Source organism: Hyaena hyaena, unplaced genomic scaffold (assembly GCF_003009895.1).
Source record: "Hyaena hyaena isolate Hyena2069 unplaced genomic scaffold, ASM300989v1 scaffold_4, whole genome shotgun sequence".
NCBI classification, from domain to species: domain Eukaryota; kingdom Metazoa; phylum Chordata; class Mammalia; order Carnivora; family Hyaenidae; genus Hyaena; species Hyaena hyaena.
This window is the reverse complement of record NW_024080636.1, coordinates 3,549,079-3,564,220: the sequence shown is the minus strand read 5'-3', so window position 1 is coordinate 3,564,220 and position 15,142 is coordinate 3,549,079. Positions and strand designations below refer to the sequence as shown.

General features: G+C 60.2%; 1 protein-coding gene across 1 annotated transcript; it reads right to left on the bottom strand.

Annotated features, from left to right (window-relative positions):
* Nucleotides 1–3,577: 3,577 nt before the first annotated feature.
* Nucleotides 3,578–14,619, bottom strand: TSPO (translocator protein). Its single transcript, XM_039234605.1, has 4 exons — nt 14,565–14,619; nt 6,143–6,356; nt 4,498–4,636; nt 3,578–4,008 (listed from the first exon to the last, which is right to left on the bottom strand). Exons 2-4 carry the CDS (start codon nt 6,322–6,324, stop codon nt 3,820–3,822), a joined length of 510 nt encoding a protein of 169 aa, XP_039090536.1. The 5' UTR covers nt 6,325–6,356; nt 14,565–14,619; the 3' UTR covers nt 3,578–3,819.
* Between the last annotated feature and the right edge of the window lie 523 nt (nt 14,620–15,142).

Genomic DNA, 15,142 nt, shown 5'->3' with positions numbered 1-15,142 from the left:
CCCCCGGAGTCTAGAGTCAAAGTGTTAGGTTTTTGTTAGTTTTTCATTTACGGAAGTAAATAGAAACTTCTTTTCCTTTCCACGATTTGGTTTCTGAAACCCGGAATCAGATGTCCGCGTGTCTCGTGTCGCCGCGGTGCACCCAGGCCCTGCTAACGGTGGGGGCGAGTCCGCCTCCGGAGTGGGGGGAGGGAGAGCCGCCTGCAGAGCCTTCCGGGGGGGCCTGTGGGGGGGGGCTGGTTTCATTTTGAAGCCAAGAGGGACCCCGGGCGCACAACTGGACTGGACTGTGCCCCCAGCTGTGCGTCTGCTGGGCTGTGTCCGTCCGTCTCCGTCACCCAGGACCTCAGCCCGTCGGCGAGGGGGACGCCCCTTCCCTCCAGCCACGTACGGGTGTCAGCACTGGACACCTCGTGTCGGGTGTTCTCCCCGGGGAGCCGCCAGCATCCCGTCCTCTCCTTGACTCGATCCGTTCAGGGAAGTCTGCCCTCCTTGCCCTGGCTGCCCTCTCTCGGGGGACCCGGGACCACAGCGCTGGCACGGCATGCCAGCTGTTGGCCGGGTTGGCTGTGGAAGCAACCAAAACATCAAGACACCTGCTTTGAGAAACGAGATCATGTTTAGGCTTTCAGGTCCCCGTCTTGGTCCGTCTGGGCTGCCGGGACGAAGCGTCACAACTGGGGGGCTTAAGCCACAGGACTTTCCTCCTCAGGGCTCTGGAGGCTGGGGTGGCCCCGGCTTAGCGGGCACAGATTTGGTGTCATAGGGCCCCTCCTAGTTCATGGGTCATCTTCTCGCTGTGTCCTCACACGTGGGAAGGGGCTCCGTGGGGTCTCTGGTAAGGACCCCGCTCCCACTCACGAGGGCTCCGCCTTGTGACCTAGTGACCTCGCGAAGGCCCCGCCTCCTGTGACCGTCACAGTGGGGGCTGGATTTCAGCACAGGAATTTGGGGGAACCCTCAGACCACAGCAGCTTCCTAACCCGAAGTTGGATTTCCCAGCACTGGTTCTGCGTCAGAGCGGAGCACCGTGGGGACAGATGCGGAGCTGGGGCCCATCTCGGCATCCCAGGCATCACCCAGGAGCCTGGTCCTGAATCCCAGCTCCGGCCCGCGCTCCTGGGGCCTCAGGCAACGGGGTTCTCTGTCTGCCCGTTTCCTCACCCTGAGGATGGGGCTGAGAGGAGACCCCAACTGCTCTTAGGACGGCTGGAGTGCCCAGCAAGCTGATGGAGGGGGGCGGGGGGGGGGTTGTGAGCCCCGCTGCCTGCACAGTGACGCCCCCTGGTGGTGATGGAGCTGATGACAGGAAGCTGCAAGGGGCGTCCTGCGCCCCTCAGGACGGGCTCTCACACCAGGCTGGTCATCCAGATGCCTAACGGGTAGCAGCCCTGCTCATTCCCAGGCCACTTAAAGCCTGATTACCCCAGATGTTCCGAGCAGGCATGGCTGGGACCAGAGGGCCCACTCCAGCTGTCCTCACGTCTCCGATTGGTGGACCGCAGACCACCCCAAGGAAGGGCATGGAGCAGGGCCTCCCCCGTCCCTGAGCCCCGGCCGCTTGCCACGGAGACGGTTCTTATCCCTGGAAATGCTTCTCTCCAGTACTGTCTTCACGGGAGTTCTTTTGTTTGTGTTGAGAACTCATCGAAACGTACAATTTGTAAGCACGGGACGTCTCGAGTTGACTGGGGAGCCACAGCCATGGTATTGATTGTACCAAAATTCCACGGAGCTTTGAAGGTTAAGATGTGCATAGTGACATTTAGAAAGGCCCTCCGTGATGCTCCGCGGCCACGGCAACACGCCGAGACCCGGCGGTTCTCTCCTGGACTGGCACCGACGCGGGAGACCCTCTCAGCACCAGAGACAAGGCAGTTCCACCTGCGGGTTCAGAGTGGCCGACCACACATTCAAGTGCTCGGCTCACGCCCACAGTCACGGCTGTGCCCCTGGGGCCGGCCGGCCGAGCCCTCCTGGGCTGTGGGAACGGCCTTACCTTGCGTCCTTAATGGCCAGTCAGCTGCAGAAGGAGGAAAATGCCCAGATTTAAGATTTCAATGGCACCAAGTAGCTGCAGCCAAGAGCACAAACCGGAAGGACTTGACCCATCCGTGCAGAATGGATTTTCCTGCTAAACCTACGTGGAAACTGCCAGAACTCTGATGCTCCTAGTGGATGACAACAGCTCAGAAAGGGAGAGGGCGCTGTCTAATTATGAAGATGGGGTGGGGTGGGGGCAGCATCACAAGAAGGCCAGCAAACAAGATGGCAAAGCGCATCTGCCTCTCGTCCATTTTGCCAGGCACTTTTGTGGCCGGGCGTGGCGTGTGGCAGTAGGAACTGCCACTTAAGTGCACTTAAGTGCTAAGTACAAAAACAAGGCTCAGTGCAGGACACCTGGCAGGCACAGGGGTGGCTGGGGTCCAGGGGCCCCCTGACCTTCGTGGAGAACGTCGGAAATAATAATAAGGAGGCTCACGAGGAGTCCACCGACCGACCGCTCTGCTCTTGCTCTCGGAGACTCCGGAACCAGCAGGGGGCGCTGGCCACGGTGCTCAGGCAGCCAGGCTGCAGCTTCCTGCGAGCATAACCTGTTGGGCATCGGATTCGGCGGGAGTCCAGGGCAAGCAGCGAGGTGATGGCCCCTGCAGGACAGCCGCCCCTTCTCTCAGAAGAACGCAGTCAGCTGTCTCTCCCAGAGCCTTCCTGACGTCGTAAAGCGGGTCTTGCACGTGGGGCAAGAACGAGGGGAGTTGGCCCGCCAAAATGGCAGCGCGAAACACCAGAGTGTTGCCAATTTTGAGTGAGCGACAACCAAAACCAGGCAGCAAGAGGCGCAGCAGGTCACAGGCGCCAGGCGGCCGCGCGGCAGAAGCAGGACGCACACGGAATGTGGGAGCTCGTAGCGGAAGCAGCGTGGCCACCCCAGGGGAGCCCGCCTGGGGAGGGGGCCCGCCAGCCTCACCGACTCCCAGCAGCTGCCTGCAGAGGACCCTGAGCACCCGATTCTGAGCACCCGAAGCTGAGGGTGACATCTCCAAACCGGGGCAGGCCCAGGCCGGTGAGGGACTGCCATCTCCGGGGTGGGGACATGGGCCTTACGGCCTCTGCCATGCCCTCCTGCCGATTTGGTGTTTGTGAGGCTGCTCCGGGTTGGGTGAGGTGGGCATGAGTCCCCCCACCCCAGGGACAGATCGGGCGGTGTCCCCAGCTCTGGGCCCAGCCCCATCCTGGCCGAGGCCAGCTGAGGGCGCTGAGGTGCCGACTGTGGACCCACGTCCCCAGCCAAGCTTCCTGGGGGCTTAGAGAGTGGGCAGGGCTGAGGTCAGGGCCTGCTGCGTGCCAGCCAAGCAGCGGCACAGCCAGCGCGGGCTCCGGGGTGAACCTGGGCTGCCCCAGGCCGGGCAGGGCACCCCGCCTCTCAGACGGTCCCGGGAGAGGCCCGAGGAGCGTGGGTGAGCGCTGATCCGGTCCAGCCTCGTCTGGATGGTGCAGCTGGACAGATCCAGCCACAGGATGAGGCCCCGCCCCGCCCCCCCGCCCGCGGCCCCTGCGCAAGTGAAAGGGCCACGGCCAGGAGGCTACAAACTTTATTTGGCTTATGACATTCGTGTCTGAGAGCTTGCTTGGAGCAGGGGCAGAAGGCGCAGGACGCCATCCGTGGGGCAGGAGCTCGGCCTGGTGCACTTCCGGAGCTGGTGGTGACCCCCCCGGGCTGAGACACCTGCAGGCCTGGTGGCCACGGAAGGGTTAGGGCCACCACCACGGGTACCACCTGACCGGCGGGCGGCCACAGTCCTCGGAGGAGGGGCGCTCTCACTCTGCGGGCCTTCGGCCACTGCGCCGGCCATGGTTGTCTTGCCACACACGGTAGTTGAGCGCGGCCGCAAAGGCCAGCCAGGCCACGTATGGGTAGAGCAGGCGGGCGGCCAGGGGGCTCACGCCACGCCAGGCCACAGCCGTGGCTCCTGCCAGCCCACCCGTCAGCAGGAGGTCCACCAGGGCCTGCAGGGACACAGGGGCAGAGAGGACAGGGAGGCCTGAGGCTCACGTGCCCATCAGATGTGCGTCCCCCCTGGGCGCTCGCAGGGGGCACTCAGGGGAACACTCCATTCCACCCCTAAGTGACCCAGCCAAGCCCCTCCCTCACTCTCTGCCTCAGTGTTCCCATCTGTAAAATGGGAACGACCACCCCTGCCTGATCCATGCTGGATGAGGGGTGCACATCACCAGGTGTGGTGTCTTCCTACACAATGGCCCCCCACCCAAGGCCATCTGGATCCATCAAGAGTCTGTAGCGCTTCCTTCACTGAAGGAGAAGCAGCCGAGGAAGGCTCCACAGGACGGCGCTGGCCCCTTAAGCTTCTGAGAGATGCTGACCATCTTTAGACCCCCACCTCATCTAGGAGGGGATGCCCCATGTCCCCCACGGAAAGGCCACTCCTCCACACGCCATCTCTGGGGACCAAGAAGACTGGCCAAGGCCACACTTACCCAGCCCATTTGTCGGGTGCCAAAGAAGAGTGGAGGCCATGCCCAGTTCAAGGCCAGCTGTCCGGCATAGAGCCCCAGGGGAACCACAGCCTCCTCCGAGAAGCCCCCCAGCTCTTTCCAGACCAGGTAAGAGCCATACCTGAAACAGAGGCCACGGGTCAGGGCACCAGCAGGGAAGAGACCGAAAAGCTGTCTGCAGGACAGGGAGCCTCACGCACTTATGATGACACAGTGACGGCTCAGGCATGCTCTGCCCCGGCTGCTTTGTGACCTCAGGGAAGTTGCTTGACTTCTCTGGGCCTTCATTCTCTCTACAGGATTGCTGCAGGGATGTGAGTTAACACACTGGCCGTGCTTCAGTCAGCGCCTGGCACATGGGACACTCGATAAATATCTGCCATCATCATCATCAGGCTCTGAAGAGGAAAGCACGTGAGGCACACGAGGGAGAAAGAGGCGCCTGGCCCAGCCAGGGATGGGACGGGCACAGGGCAGCCAGTGCCCTCCAGCTCTTACGCACGCAGGCACTGCTCTGGATCTTTCCAACATTAACTCGTTACATCTTCATGGTAAACGGAGGTGGGCAGTACTATCATCCCCTTTTACAGGTGAGGAAACTGAGGCACAAAGAGGTGAAGGGACTCTCTTAAGACCTCTTAGCAGGCAACCGGTAGGTAAAGTCAGGATTTGAACCCTGGGTGGCCAGGGCCAGAGCCTGAACTCTTTGGTCCATGAGAATCTGACCTCATCAGGGTCACGGGGAGCCTGTGCAGGGTCCCACGACAGAGACCAAGGTCACATTTATGTGCTTCCCCGGGACCTCATTGGTGGAGGGAGGCCAAGAAGGAGTGGGCGGCCTGGAGGCCGAAGCAAGATGAGGTGGAAACCCTGGTGCCGGGGCCCGGATCGGGGAGGAGAAAGCAGGACACAGGAGGGGCTGGGACTCTGGGGGTGGTGCCCACGTGACACCCAGGTTGTACAGACTTGTGTGCGTCTTATTCCCATCAGAGCCCCGGGGGGTGGGGGGGGACATCCAGCCTGGCGTGTGCTACCTACTCCCTGGGCTCCTGGCATCTGCAGCCCCACCCTGTACTGGGCTGGCATAGACTCAGGATGCAGGGAACATTCCAGAAGGAGGACAGGAAGCAGGCTTCATCCGCTGGTTGCAGTTCCCATGAGAGCCACCAGGGGGCGCCCTCACCTGTCCAGCTCCTGCAGCCGCAGAGTTTCCTGCAGGGCCCCTACTTGCCAGCTCTGTGTCTTTTCCAGACCCCTTGTCAAATGGGTGGTCTTGCCAATTAACCCAGACACAGCCTGGCGCGGAGCGGGTGCTCAACAAACGGCAGCTACGAGAACTGCCGTTACTGTTGCTGCCGCTATTGGTCTTGGAAGCCGCCCAGGTCTGAGCCAGCCTCCTCCCCCACCCCCGCACCCCCGGAGTTGCAAAAACAGCCAGGGTGCCAGTGCGACGCTGCGCCATCCGGCCCGCCCCTCCCAGGAGAAGAAAGTTCCGTTGTACACGCAACAGGTCCCGAAGGCGCCTCCACCCCCTCTTGGCAGACCAGGCCAGGAAACGGTGCCTGCTGCCCTGCCCCGGGAGCACGTGGCGGGGAAGAGGCTCCGGCCTGGGGCCCCGCCCACCTACCCCATGGCCGAGTACAGGGTGCCCCAGACGGGGCCCAGCGTCCAGTGGGGCGGATGCCACGAGGGCTTCTGCAGGCTGGCGTACCAGCGGAGGCCCTCCCCGCGAATGTAGTAAGAGCCCAGGAAGCCCCCCAGGCTGGGCACCAGGGTGAAGCCCACGGCGGGCACCCAAGGCGGAGCCATTGCTGCTACTGCGGCTGCTGTTCTGGAAAGTTCTGAAAGAGAAGAGAGGGGCGGGGTGAGGGGCGGGGGAGCACTCCAGAACTGGGGTGAGGCTTCCCCAAGCACTGGGCGGGGAGGGGCGAGGCTCACACCGGCAGCCCCTGCCAGCCCGGTGCACTGGCCCCAGGGAACACACCTCCACCCAAACTCCTGCCCCCCAACCCAGAAGGCTGCCCTGACTTGCAGGAGCCTCAGGGCGCCCCTGGCCCAAAGGTGGCCCTAACCTCAGCGCTTGCCCCAGCTGCCAGGGTCCTGTCCTCTGTCTTACCCTCACCCTTGGCCTTGGGGCTCCTGTCGAGTTTGATTCAAGACCGGTTTGTGTCCCCTCCACCAAGAAGTCTTCCCAGCCCTTCCTCCCCAGGCCAGTTGACAGCCCGATGCTCTGGAAAGCCTGAACCAGTCCACACCCTGTACTTTATGTTCTAGTACTTCTCATTCATTCATTCTCTCACCATTCATTCATTCATTCATTCACTCACTCACTGGTATCACACAGAGCTTGGCTCAAATCCTGGCTCTCCACAGACTCACTGTGACCTCAGGCAAATCACTTCAACTCTCTGGGCCTCAGTATTGCCCTCTGTAGAATGGGGTGTCAGCACTGCCTACCCAGGCCGGGCCCAGGGGGAGAAGTATCCCGGAACACCGGTATTTTACCACCACCCTGCAGGCCCACCCTAAAATCACCATCCCTGCCCTGTGTGCCAGAGAGGGAAAGCAGCCCGCCTGGAGTCACACAGCACTCTGGGGCCACAGCACTCTGGGGCCGGGCTCTGCCCAGTCCAAAAGCTGCTGCTTCTGTGACGCCCCGGCTCACCGAGGTGGCGGGTGGGAAAGAACAGGAGTTAGCAAGAGTTCAAGGCTGGTGAGGTCCCCTCGGCGGCCCTGAGAAGCCAGCAGGGCTCAGGGCAAGGAAGGCCCCCGCGTCAGGCCTGCCTGCTGCCACAGGTTTGTGCCCCCTTCCCCAGCGGCCCCGAGGTCTGCTCTGAGGACCTACTAGGCGCCCAGCAGCCAGTGAGACTCTCAGCAGACTGAACTGCCCACTGAGAGTCCAGAGTAACAGCAAGAGGGACCCCAGGCTGGGCATCTCAGGCCAGCTCTGACTGGACCTGCTGTGGGACTTGAAGCCTGTGAGCAGCCTGACTGGGCCTCGGTCATCCCATCATAAAATGAGGAGGCTGGGCTCCCATCGACAAAGTCTGATCCTGACTGGAGAATCTGGAGGTACTTATCTGCATGAGATAAGTTAACTGCCCAGATTCAGGTCAGCAAATTTGCAGCATGGCCTCCGGGTGGGGGAGAAGGGGGGACCAGGGCCCAGGGTAGACATGGGGGGGGTCCTGAGAGGTGCACAGACCTGTCAGAAAGGGGACCCCTGACCTGGGATCCAGATCCTGACCCGGGATCTTTCCCATCAAGGAAAAGATGGTCTTGGGTTGGGGGGGTTGGGGCGGCACAGTGAGCCCTTCCTGAACAGGGGCCCGGGGGCGGGGCATCCAGGTGAAGAGAATGACGGGCATGGGCTGGGAGAGAGGGCTGCAGGGGGGCAGACGCAGGGAAGGGGCCTGCTCGCTCTGGAGGCAATGGGGAGCCATCGGGGCTTCAGAGCAGCGGCTCAAGGCTGCCCTGGGGAGAGGTGGCAGCTGCTGGCCTGGGGGTCCACGAAGCAACTTTAGTGCCCAGCAACTGGGGGCCATCAGCCCTGGTCAACCCCCAAATCCAGCTGTTGAGGACTCTAATAATGTGAAATTGTTCTCAACATGACATAAGTGAGGAGAGAAGAATATAAAATTGACCACAGATTGATCTCAATTAAAAAAAAAAAAAAAAAAAAAAACAAGATAAGAGGCGCCTGGGTGGTTCAGTCCGTTGAGGGTCTGACTTCGTCTCAGGTCATGATCTCGAGGTTGGTGGGTTCGAGCCCCGCATCGGGCTCTGTGCTGACTGCCAGCTCAGAGCCTGGAGCCTGTTTCGGATTCTGTGTCTCCCTCTCTCTCTGACCCTCCCCTGCTCATGCTGTCTCTCGCTCTCTCTCTCAGAAATAAATAAAACATTAAAAATTTTTAAAAAACATGAGATAACACAGATATCTGTAACAGGGGCTCCTGGGTGGCTCAGTTGGTTAAGCGTCTGACTTGAGCTCAGGTCATGATCTCATGAGTTTGAGCCCCACGTCAGGCTCTGTGCTGACAGCTCAGAGCCTAGAGCCTGCTTCAGATTCTGTCTCCCTCTCTTCCCTTCACCCGTTCATGTTCTGCCTCTCTCTCTCAAAAATAAATATTTTTAAAAATTTTGTTTTTAAGAATAAATAAACACTGAAAATTTTTTTTAACTGTAACAAATTTGGGGCTCCTGGGTGGCTCAGTCAGTTAAGCGCCCAACTCTTGATTTCAGCTCAGGGCATGATCTCATGGTTGGTGGGTTCGAGCCCCACATCGGGCTCTATGCCTGACAATGCAGAGCCTGCTTACGATTCTCTCTACCTCTCTCTCTGCCCCTCCCCTGCTCATGCTATCTCCTTTTTTTATTATTAAAAAAATAATAAAACATAAAAATAAAAACTGTAACAGATTCACGAAGACGTTAGCAACTGTCATAATCTGAAAGCTAATGCTGCTGGGGAAAGGCTGACTGCCCACCACCCTGAGTCCTTACCCTGTGCCACCTTGTCCCATCTGCCAGTGGAAGATGGGAGGCATGGAGCAGGGTGGGCGTCGGCCCGGGCCCCGTCTGCAAGCGGGCAGCTGGGGATTCCAGACTGCGCTTGGCAGCAGGATTTACGACGTTTTATTGTTTTCCAAAATATCTACAATGAAGGTCATTTTAAACAGAACTATCGAGAGAGTGCTAGCAGATTCCATCTAGTAACTGGCTGATTCCTCCCTCCCGGGGCCTATTCTCTCACCTGAGGAATTGGGACAGCCCCCACCCCACCCCAGCCCCCAAGGTCACTGCACACATGAACTGTGGGGATGAACACTGCGGAGGGCTGGGCAGGTGACACAGGGACTCAACAGTAGATGATCCTGTGTCCCTCCCTCCCCCGCCCCCCTGCGCCGCCCTCTGGTCTCCAGGGAGCACAGAACAAGTGAGCACGAGGGTCTGTCACCACGACAGAGAGGACCCGGCCCCGTGCTCCTTCCTGCCGGGTGAGTGTGGAGCTCCGGACGCAGAGCCCTGGGACCCAGCCACCCAGCTGGGCTTCCCTCAGGCCTCCTCAGCTGCTTCCTCATCTGTGCAATGGGGACACAGCCCAGCCTGCCTAATAAGTATGCCTGATCCACAGCAAAGTGGCAGTATTTGGCAGGGTCCCGGGGTCCACTCAACGGTCTGTGGGAAACCTGGGGTCTGTGGTCGTGAGCGCCACACCACTGTGACTTCCCAGCTGGGTGGAGGCTATGTGGGGACCTTGCTACTATGCTTACAACTTTTCTGTAAGTCCCAAATTAGTTACAAATAGGTTAAATAGGGAGTATCCTGGTGTGGATAACAGCTTGCACTGTCCGTGCTAATTACCCTCAGTATCTGTTAATTACGCTCAGTATCTGTTACTTATGCTCAGTATCTGTTAATTACGCTCAGCATCTGTTACTGCATCAGGCCCCGAGCCCAGACCCCAGACTCCGCTGCAAGTGCCACCAGGACCCTCCGAGCCCCCACTTGCACCACAGCACTGCTGCTCTGGGACTATCAGTGTCCCGGGTCCTGAGTTCTTTTTTCCCCCTACTTTTTATTTTTTTCAATCGAGGTGAAATTTGCATAACGTAAAAGTAACCACTTAAAGTGCGCAATTCAGTGACACTTAGTAGGCTCCCAATGTCGTGCAATCACCAAACGTTTTCGTACATCGCCCTGAATGAACCCCCGGACACTCACTGTTCCTGCCTCCCCCAGCCCCTGGTAGCCAGCCCTCCGTCTCTGTGGATTTACCCTTCCTGGACATTACACGTAAATGGTGATACGATACACCGTACACAGGGCTTCTTTGCCCTGAGCAGGATGTTTCTGAGGTGTGCTCACTCTGCCGCCTGTGTCCATCCTCCTCCCCAAGGTGCTGTGGGCAGGGACGCCCAGGTCACCCTGCTATAGCAACCAGCCGGTGCCCGGGAAATCCCACACAGGACTCGCTCACAGTGCCAGCTGAGCAGGGCCCCCAGCCCACCAACCAAGGCCCCGCGGTACGGGACAAACCGAAGCCCACAAGAGGGTGGTGGCTTCCCTAAGGCTTCAGGGACCGAGGAGGGTCTGAGCCTGTATTCCTGCCCCCCGCCCCCGGCTGCCCCTTCCAGAGCCAGGCTGTGTTTACGCTTCACTGGGCCTAGGGGATCAGAGAGTTCCTCCGCCCCGAAGGTCAGACGCAGAAAGGCCAGATGCCTCCCACGCCCAGAGAGCCCGGGCAGGGAGTTTCCTGTGGCCTCTTGGGGACTGCTCAGCTCTTGAGTCACCCAACTGGGGGGCCCACCAGGCTGAGTCACGCTCAGCTGGACTGGGCTGGGCTGACTCTGGCAGGTCTGAGAGAGATCTGCGCTGGGATGGGGTCCCAGGGAGGGCTGGGGAAGGTCAGGGAGCACCCTGGGCTGGGAAAGGGCTCCAGGGCTGAGGATTGAGACAGAGGGCAAAGCCACCCTCATATCCTCTATTTCCCCGTCTGTCAGAAGGTGACTAAGAACCCACATGTTGGCTTGTCTCCAGGTTGCTTTGTAATCCTAGGCCAAAGCTCTTCTCTGGGCCTCAGTTTCCCTTACACCAGCTGGGTAGAAAACCTGCCCTGCCTGCTTCATGGGGTCATGGAAGGCTCAAGTGAGGGCCAGATGGGTGAGGCACTGTGGCTGCCAGTGCTGGGGCCACTGGAGGCAGAAATGGCCCCATGGCATAGACCCAAGGCTGAGAAAGCATCGGCCCTACAGGCCCTGGGTGCCAAGTGGGGCAAGATGCCTCACAGATGTTTCCACTGTGGCCGGGGGCCGCTCAGAGGAGCACTTCCAGTGCAAAGGGCTCAGGACCTGCCCTTTGTCTGAGTCCGGAGAAAGTTCTAGGCCTCTGGGGAATGAGCATCGGGGGCGGTGCTTGGCAGATGGCAAGCTGTGGACCAGGCTTAGGCTCAAGGTCATTACTTCACTTATTCTTCACAGTGGCTGCTGGGGGAGGGGGGCGCAGGGGGGGGCCACCAGCCACTTCTCTTCTGAGGATCCTGAGCCACACCCTCCTGGCCTCCATGGTGGATGTGATTATTCCCACCGTCCAGATGAGGAAACTGAGGCACAGGGAGCAGAATTTTCCAGGTCTGTGTGACTCTGAGGCCCAGAGCACCCCCACCCGAGCTGGGAGTCTGCTGGTCTCAGTGGCCCCACCCTCTGCCCAGTGTCGGAACATTCCGTTGGGTCCACAGGCTCACTCTCTCCAGCCCCAGCCCCAGTGTCCAGTCCCCAGACCCCTCCTCCGCCCAGGACCTCCGTCACTTACAGGATTTCCCCTCAGGGTGGGAATCAGGCCCTGTCCTTGAGATGCTTCGCTCCTGGCCCAGAGACCAGACCCACTTCTGGCCCTAAGATCTCACCTCCCAGACCTCTGTGTCCCCATCTGTGAAGTGGGGGCTGAGCTAGTGAGTCTCAGGGGGCCCTCCGTGGGGGTGGCAGAAACTGCTCCCCAAACAAAGTTTTGTCTCTGACTCCCACCCCCACCTTCTCAGCTCTACCTTTATCTCTCACTGAAGCCACTGCTCTCCAGGGACTTGTTTTAAAGCTCCTTTCTACTTTTTTAAAATTTTTGTTTCATGCTTATTTATTTTTGAGAGAGAGAGACAGAGACAGAGTGCGAACAGGCAAGGGGCCGAGAGAGAGGGAGACACAGAAGACCCTTGCTACTTTTAAATGACTCCCAGCTAATCCTCCTCATTTATAAGCTTTGTGAATCTTCTTCATTATGAAAGGACCCAGCATAGCAGACCACAGGTCAGGAAGCATCCACATGTCACCGGTAACCCGGGAGGGCGGGGCGGGGGGGGCTGGGCGGCCAGGGGGGATGTGCTTTATGGAGTATGACTACTTTTTTAAACACAAAGAGCCTATTCAGGCATGGCTTGCATAATCAAAAATAAGTAAAAGAAAAAGGAAAAGAAAAGAAAAAAGGAAAAGAAAAGAAAAGAAAAGAAAAGAAAAGAAAAGAAAAGAAAAGAAAAGAAAAGAAAAGAAAAAAAGTACAAATAAGGGCACCTAGGTGGCTCCGTGGGTTAAGCATCTGACTCTTGATTTTGGCTCGGGTCAGAATCCCAGGGTCCTGGGATCAAGCCTGGCGTGGGGCTCCACGCTGGATGTGGAGCCTACTTAGGATTCTCTCCCTCTCCCTCTGCCCCCTTCTCTCCCACTCTCGCTCCCTCTCTCTCAAAATAAACTTTTTTTAAAAAGAGAGGGAAACAGATTCAAAAATAAAATACTGAAAGAGCAAACGTGTATATAGTAAAAAGAAGGCCCAAGCCCCTCACCCCACCCTAAGGAACCCACTGTCAACGGTTTCTGGCAGAGACAGACAGCTATTATTCAGTCAGTGCCAGGCACAAATGTGTACCTCGTGGATGCGCGCACACACACACACACACACACAGAGAGCAGGCAGAGAAAGTAGCCTTTTGAGCACGGTAGAGGAAGCAAGGCTTTGAACCACACTGGTGCAAACCCTGGCTCCACCTGCTGTCACTGTATGACCCCGTAAAGGGCCCCTGGGTGAGCCTCAGTTTCCCTCCGTTCCAAGGATTCCCTCAGAGCCTCCCTTTGGGTGTGCCGAGCAGCTGTCTAGAAGCAGCAAGAGGCAGGGGCGCCTGGGTGGCTTAGTCGGTTAAGCGTCCGACTTTCGCTTGGGTCATGATCTCGCGGTTCGTGGGTTCGAGCCCCGCGTCGGGCTCTGTGCTGACTGCCGGCTCAGAGCCTGGAGCCTGTTTCAGTCTGTGACTCCCTCTCTCTCTGACCCTCCCCTGCTCACGCTGTCTCTCTCTCTCTCTCTCTCCTAGAAATAAATAAAAAAAAAAAAAAAAAAAAGAGGCAGCCCACTCCCCCAGCTCCAGGAAGAGGCTTCCTATCCCCCACCCCCTGCTCCCTGGTTCCTTTCAAGGCCACTGGACAAATACCATTGCTCCACGAGCAGACATCGCCCCCGCCACCCTGCAGGGCCCCCCACTTCACCCCACAGAGGCGCCAGAGGCTCGACGCCCACATTTTGCCATCTAGGCCTTTCGGTCAACAGCCTACCGTGTGCCAGGCAGCCTGGCACCCTTCTCGGGCACAGCCTCCCCTGACCCTCTCCTAGCCCCATGGCCCATTGGGAACAGCGTCAGTCCACTGCCCCTAGAGCAGGCCCAAGCCCGGCCCCTCCTGCCATCCACCTTATTAGAGCACACGGGGCACCAGGTACCACCGTGCACTAGCAGGCCAGGCCCGGCCAGCAGGGCGGACCCCAGAACTCGCCGGACCCCAGAACTCGGCAGTGTGTTCACAGCCGGAGACCCCACCACCCCTACCACCCCCGGGGCTCCGAGCTCCTTTGCAGGAAGGGTAGGGGACAGGCAGGTCCCAGGCGATGCCCCCCTCGGGGCCTTAACTGGCTGTGCGCAAATAACCTCCCCCTGCGGCCTGGGTTTCCTCCCCTAGAAATGGAGTGTCTCAAGTCGGTCAGCAGCCTGAGGTCTCTCGGGCATTTGGTGGTCCTCACGGTACCCCGCTCAGCCACTCTCGTCCGCCCCCCAGCCCCGCCCCGGCTTCCACATCCGCGGAAGGGGCGGGAGCCGGAGCGTCCGGTCCCGGCTCCCGGGGCCCCGCTTCACTCCAGACCCGAGCGGCGGGGCGGGGCGAGGGGCGGGGCGAGGGCGGGGCGGGGCGAGGGCGGGGCGGGGCGAGGGCGGGGCGGGGCGAGGAGGGCCGGGCCGGGGCCAGGCCGCCCTAGTTCCCCCTGCGTCTCCCGCTCGCCCCCCGAAATCCCGCCGCACTGCAGCCCCGACCGCGGAGGCCAGGGCCCGGCCCGCTGACCCGGCAGCTGAGCCCCGAGCGCGGCCCCACGGCCGCCCCCTGGGCTCCCCGCCCCGCAGCTCCCGCCCGCCACCTCCCGCCTCGGTTCGCCCTCGGGCCCCGCGCAGGCTGCCGGGCGCCGTCGGGGGTCGCACCTGCGCCAGGCCGCCCTGCCCGCTGCCCCCCGGGCGCCCGGGCCCCACTCACCAGCGGCGAGGACGCGCTCCGGGAAGGCACTGCGCGGCGGGAGGTGGTGGCCCAGGTCCCCCGCTCGCCCCGCCCGGGTCGCGAGGCCCCGCCCCGGCCCCGCCCCGCTTCGCTGGAAACCGCCGGAGAGCTCACTCCTTGCCTCCTTCCCGCCAGCGGGGCACGCCTCTCTCTGCCTCGGCCTCTGCCTGGTCCTTCCCTCGGCGACCCGCCCAGCTGGCAGGTCGCTTCTCTTCTTGAGCCTTACCTTTCCCATCTATAAAATGGGGCAACATGGACCGACTTCAGAGAGGGGAAGCCCTGAACAAGCCCCCCCCCAGCACACAATAGTCCTGCCCCCCGCGTCCCTGGGGGAGTACCCTAGTTCCTTTAGCTGGTGCCCCAGGCACGAAGCAGGCTGGACTCTTAGTCCTGGCTCAGCCACTTTGTGACTGGTTCTCTCCACCTCCATCTCCTTACCTGTAAAATGGGCACAACATCTCAGGAGTGACGAGGATGCCACAGAGTGATGCAGGCAGGGAGCCCTGCCGACGCTTGGCACTCAGTGAGCAGAGACTGCAACGATCACAGCCCAGAGG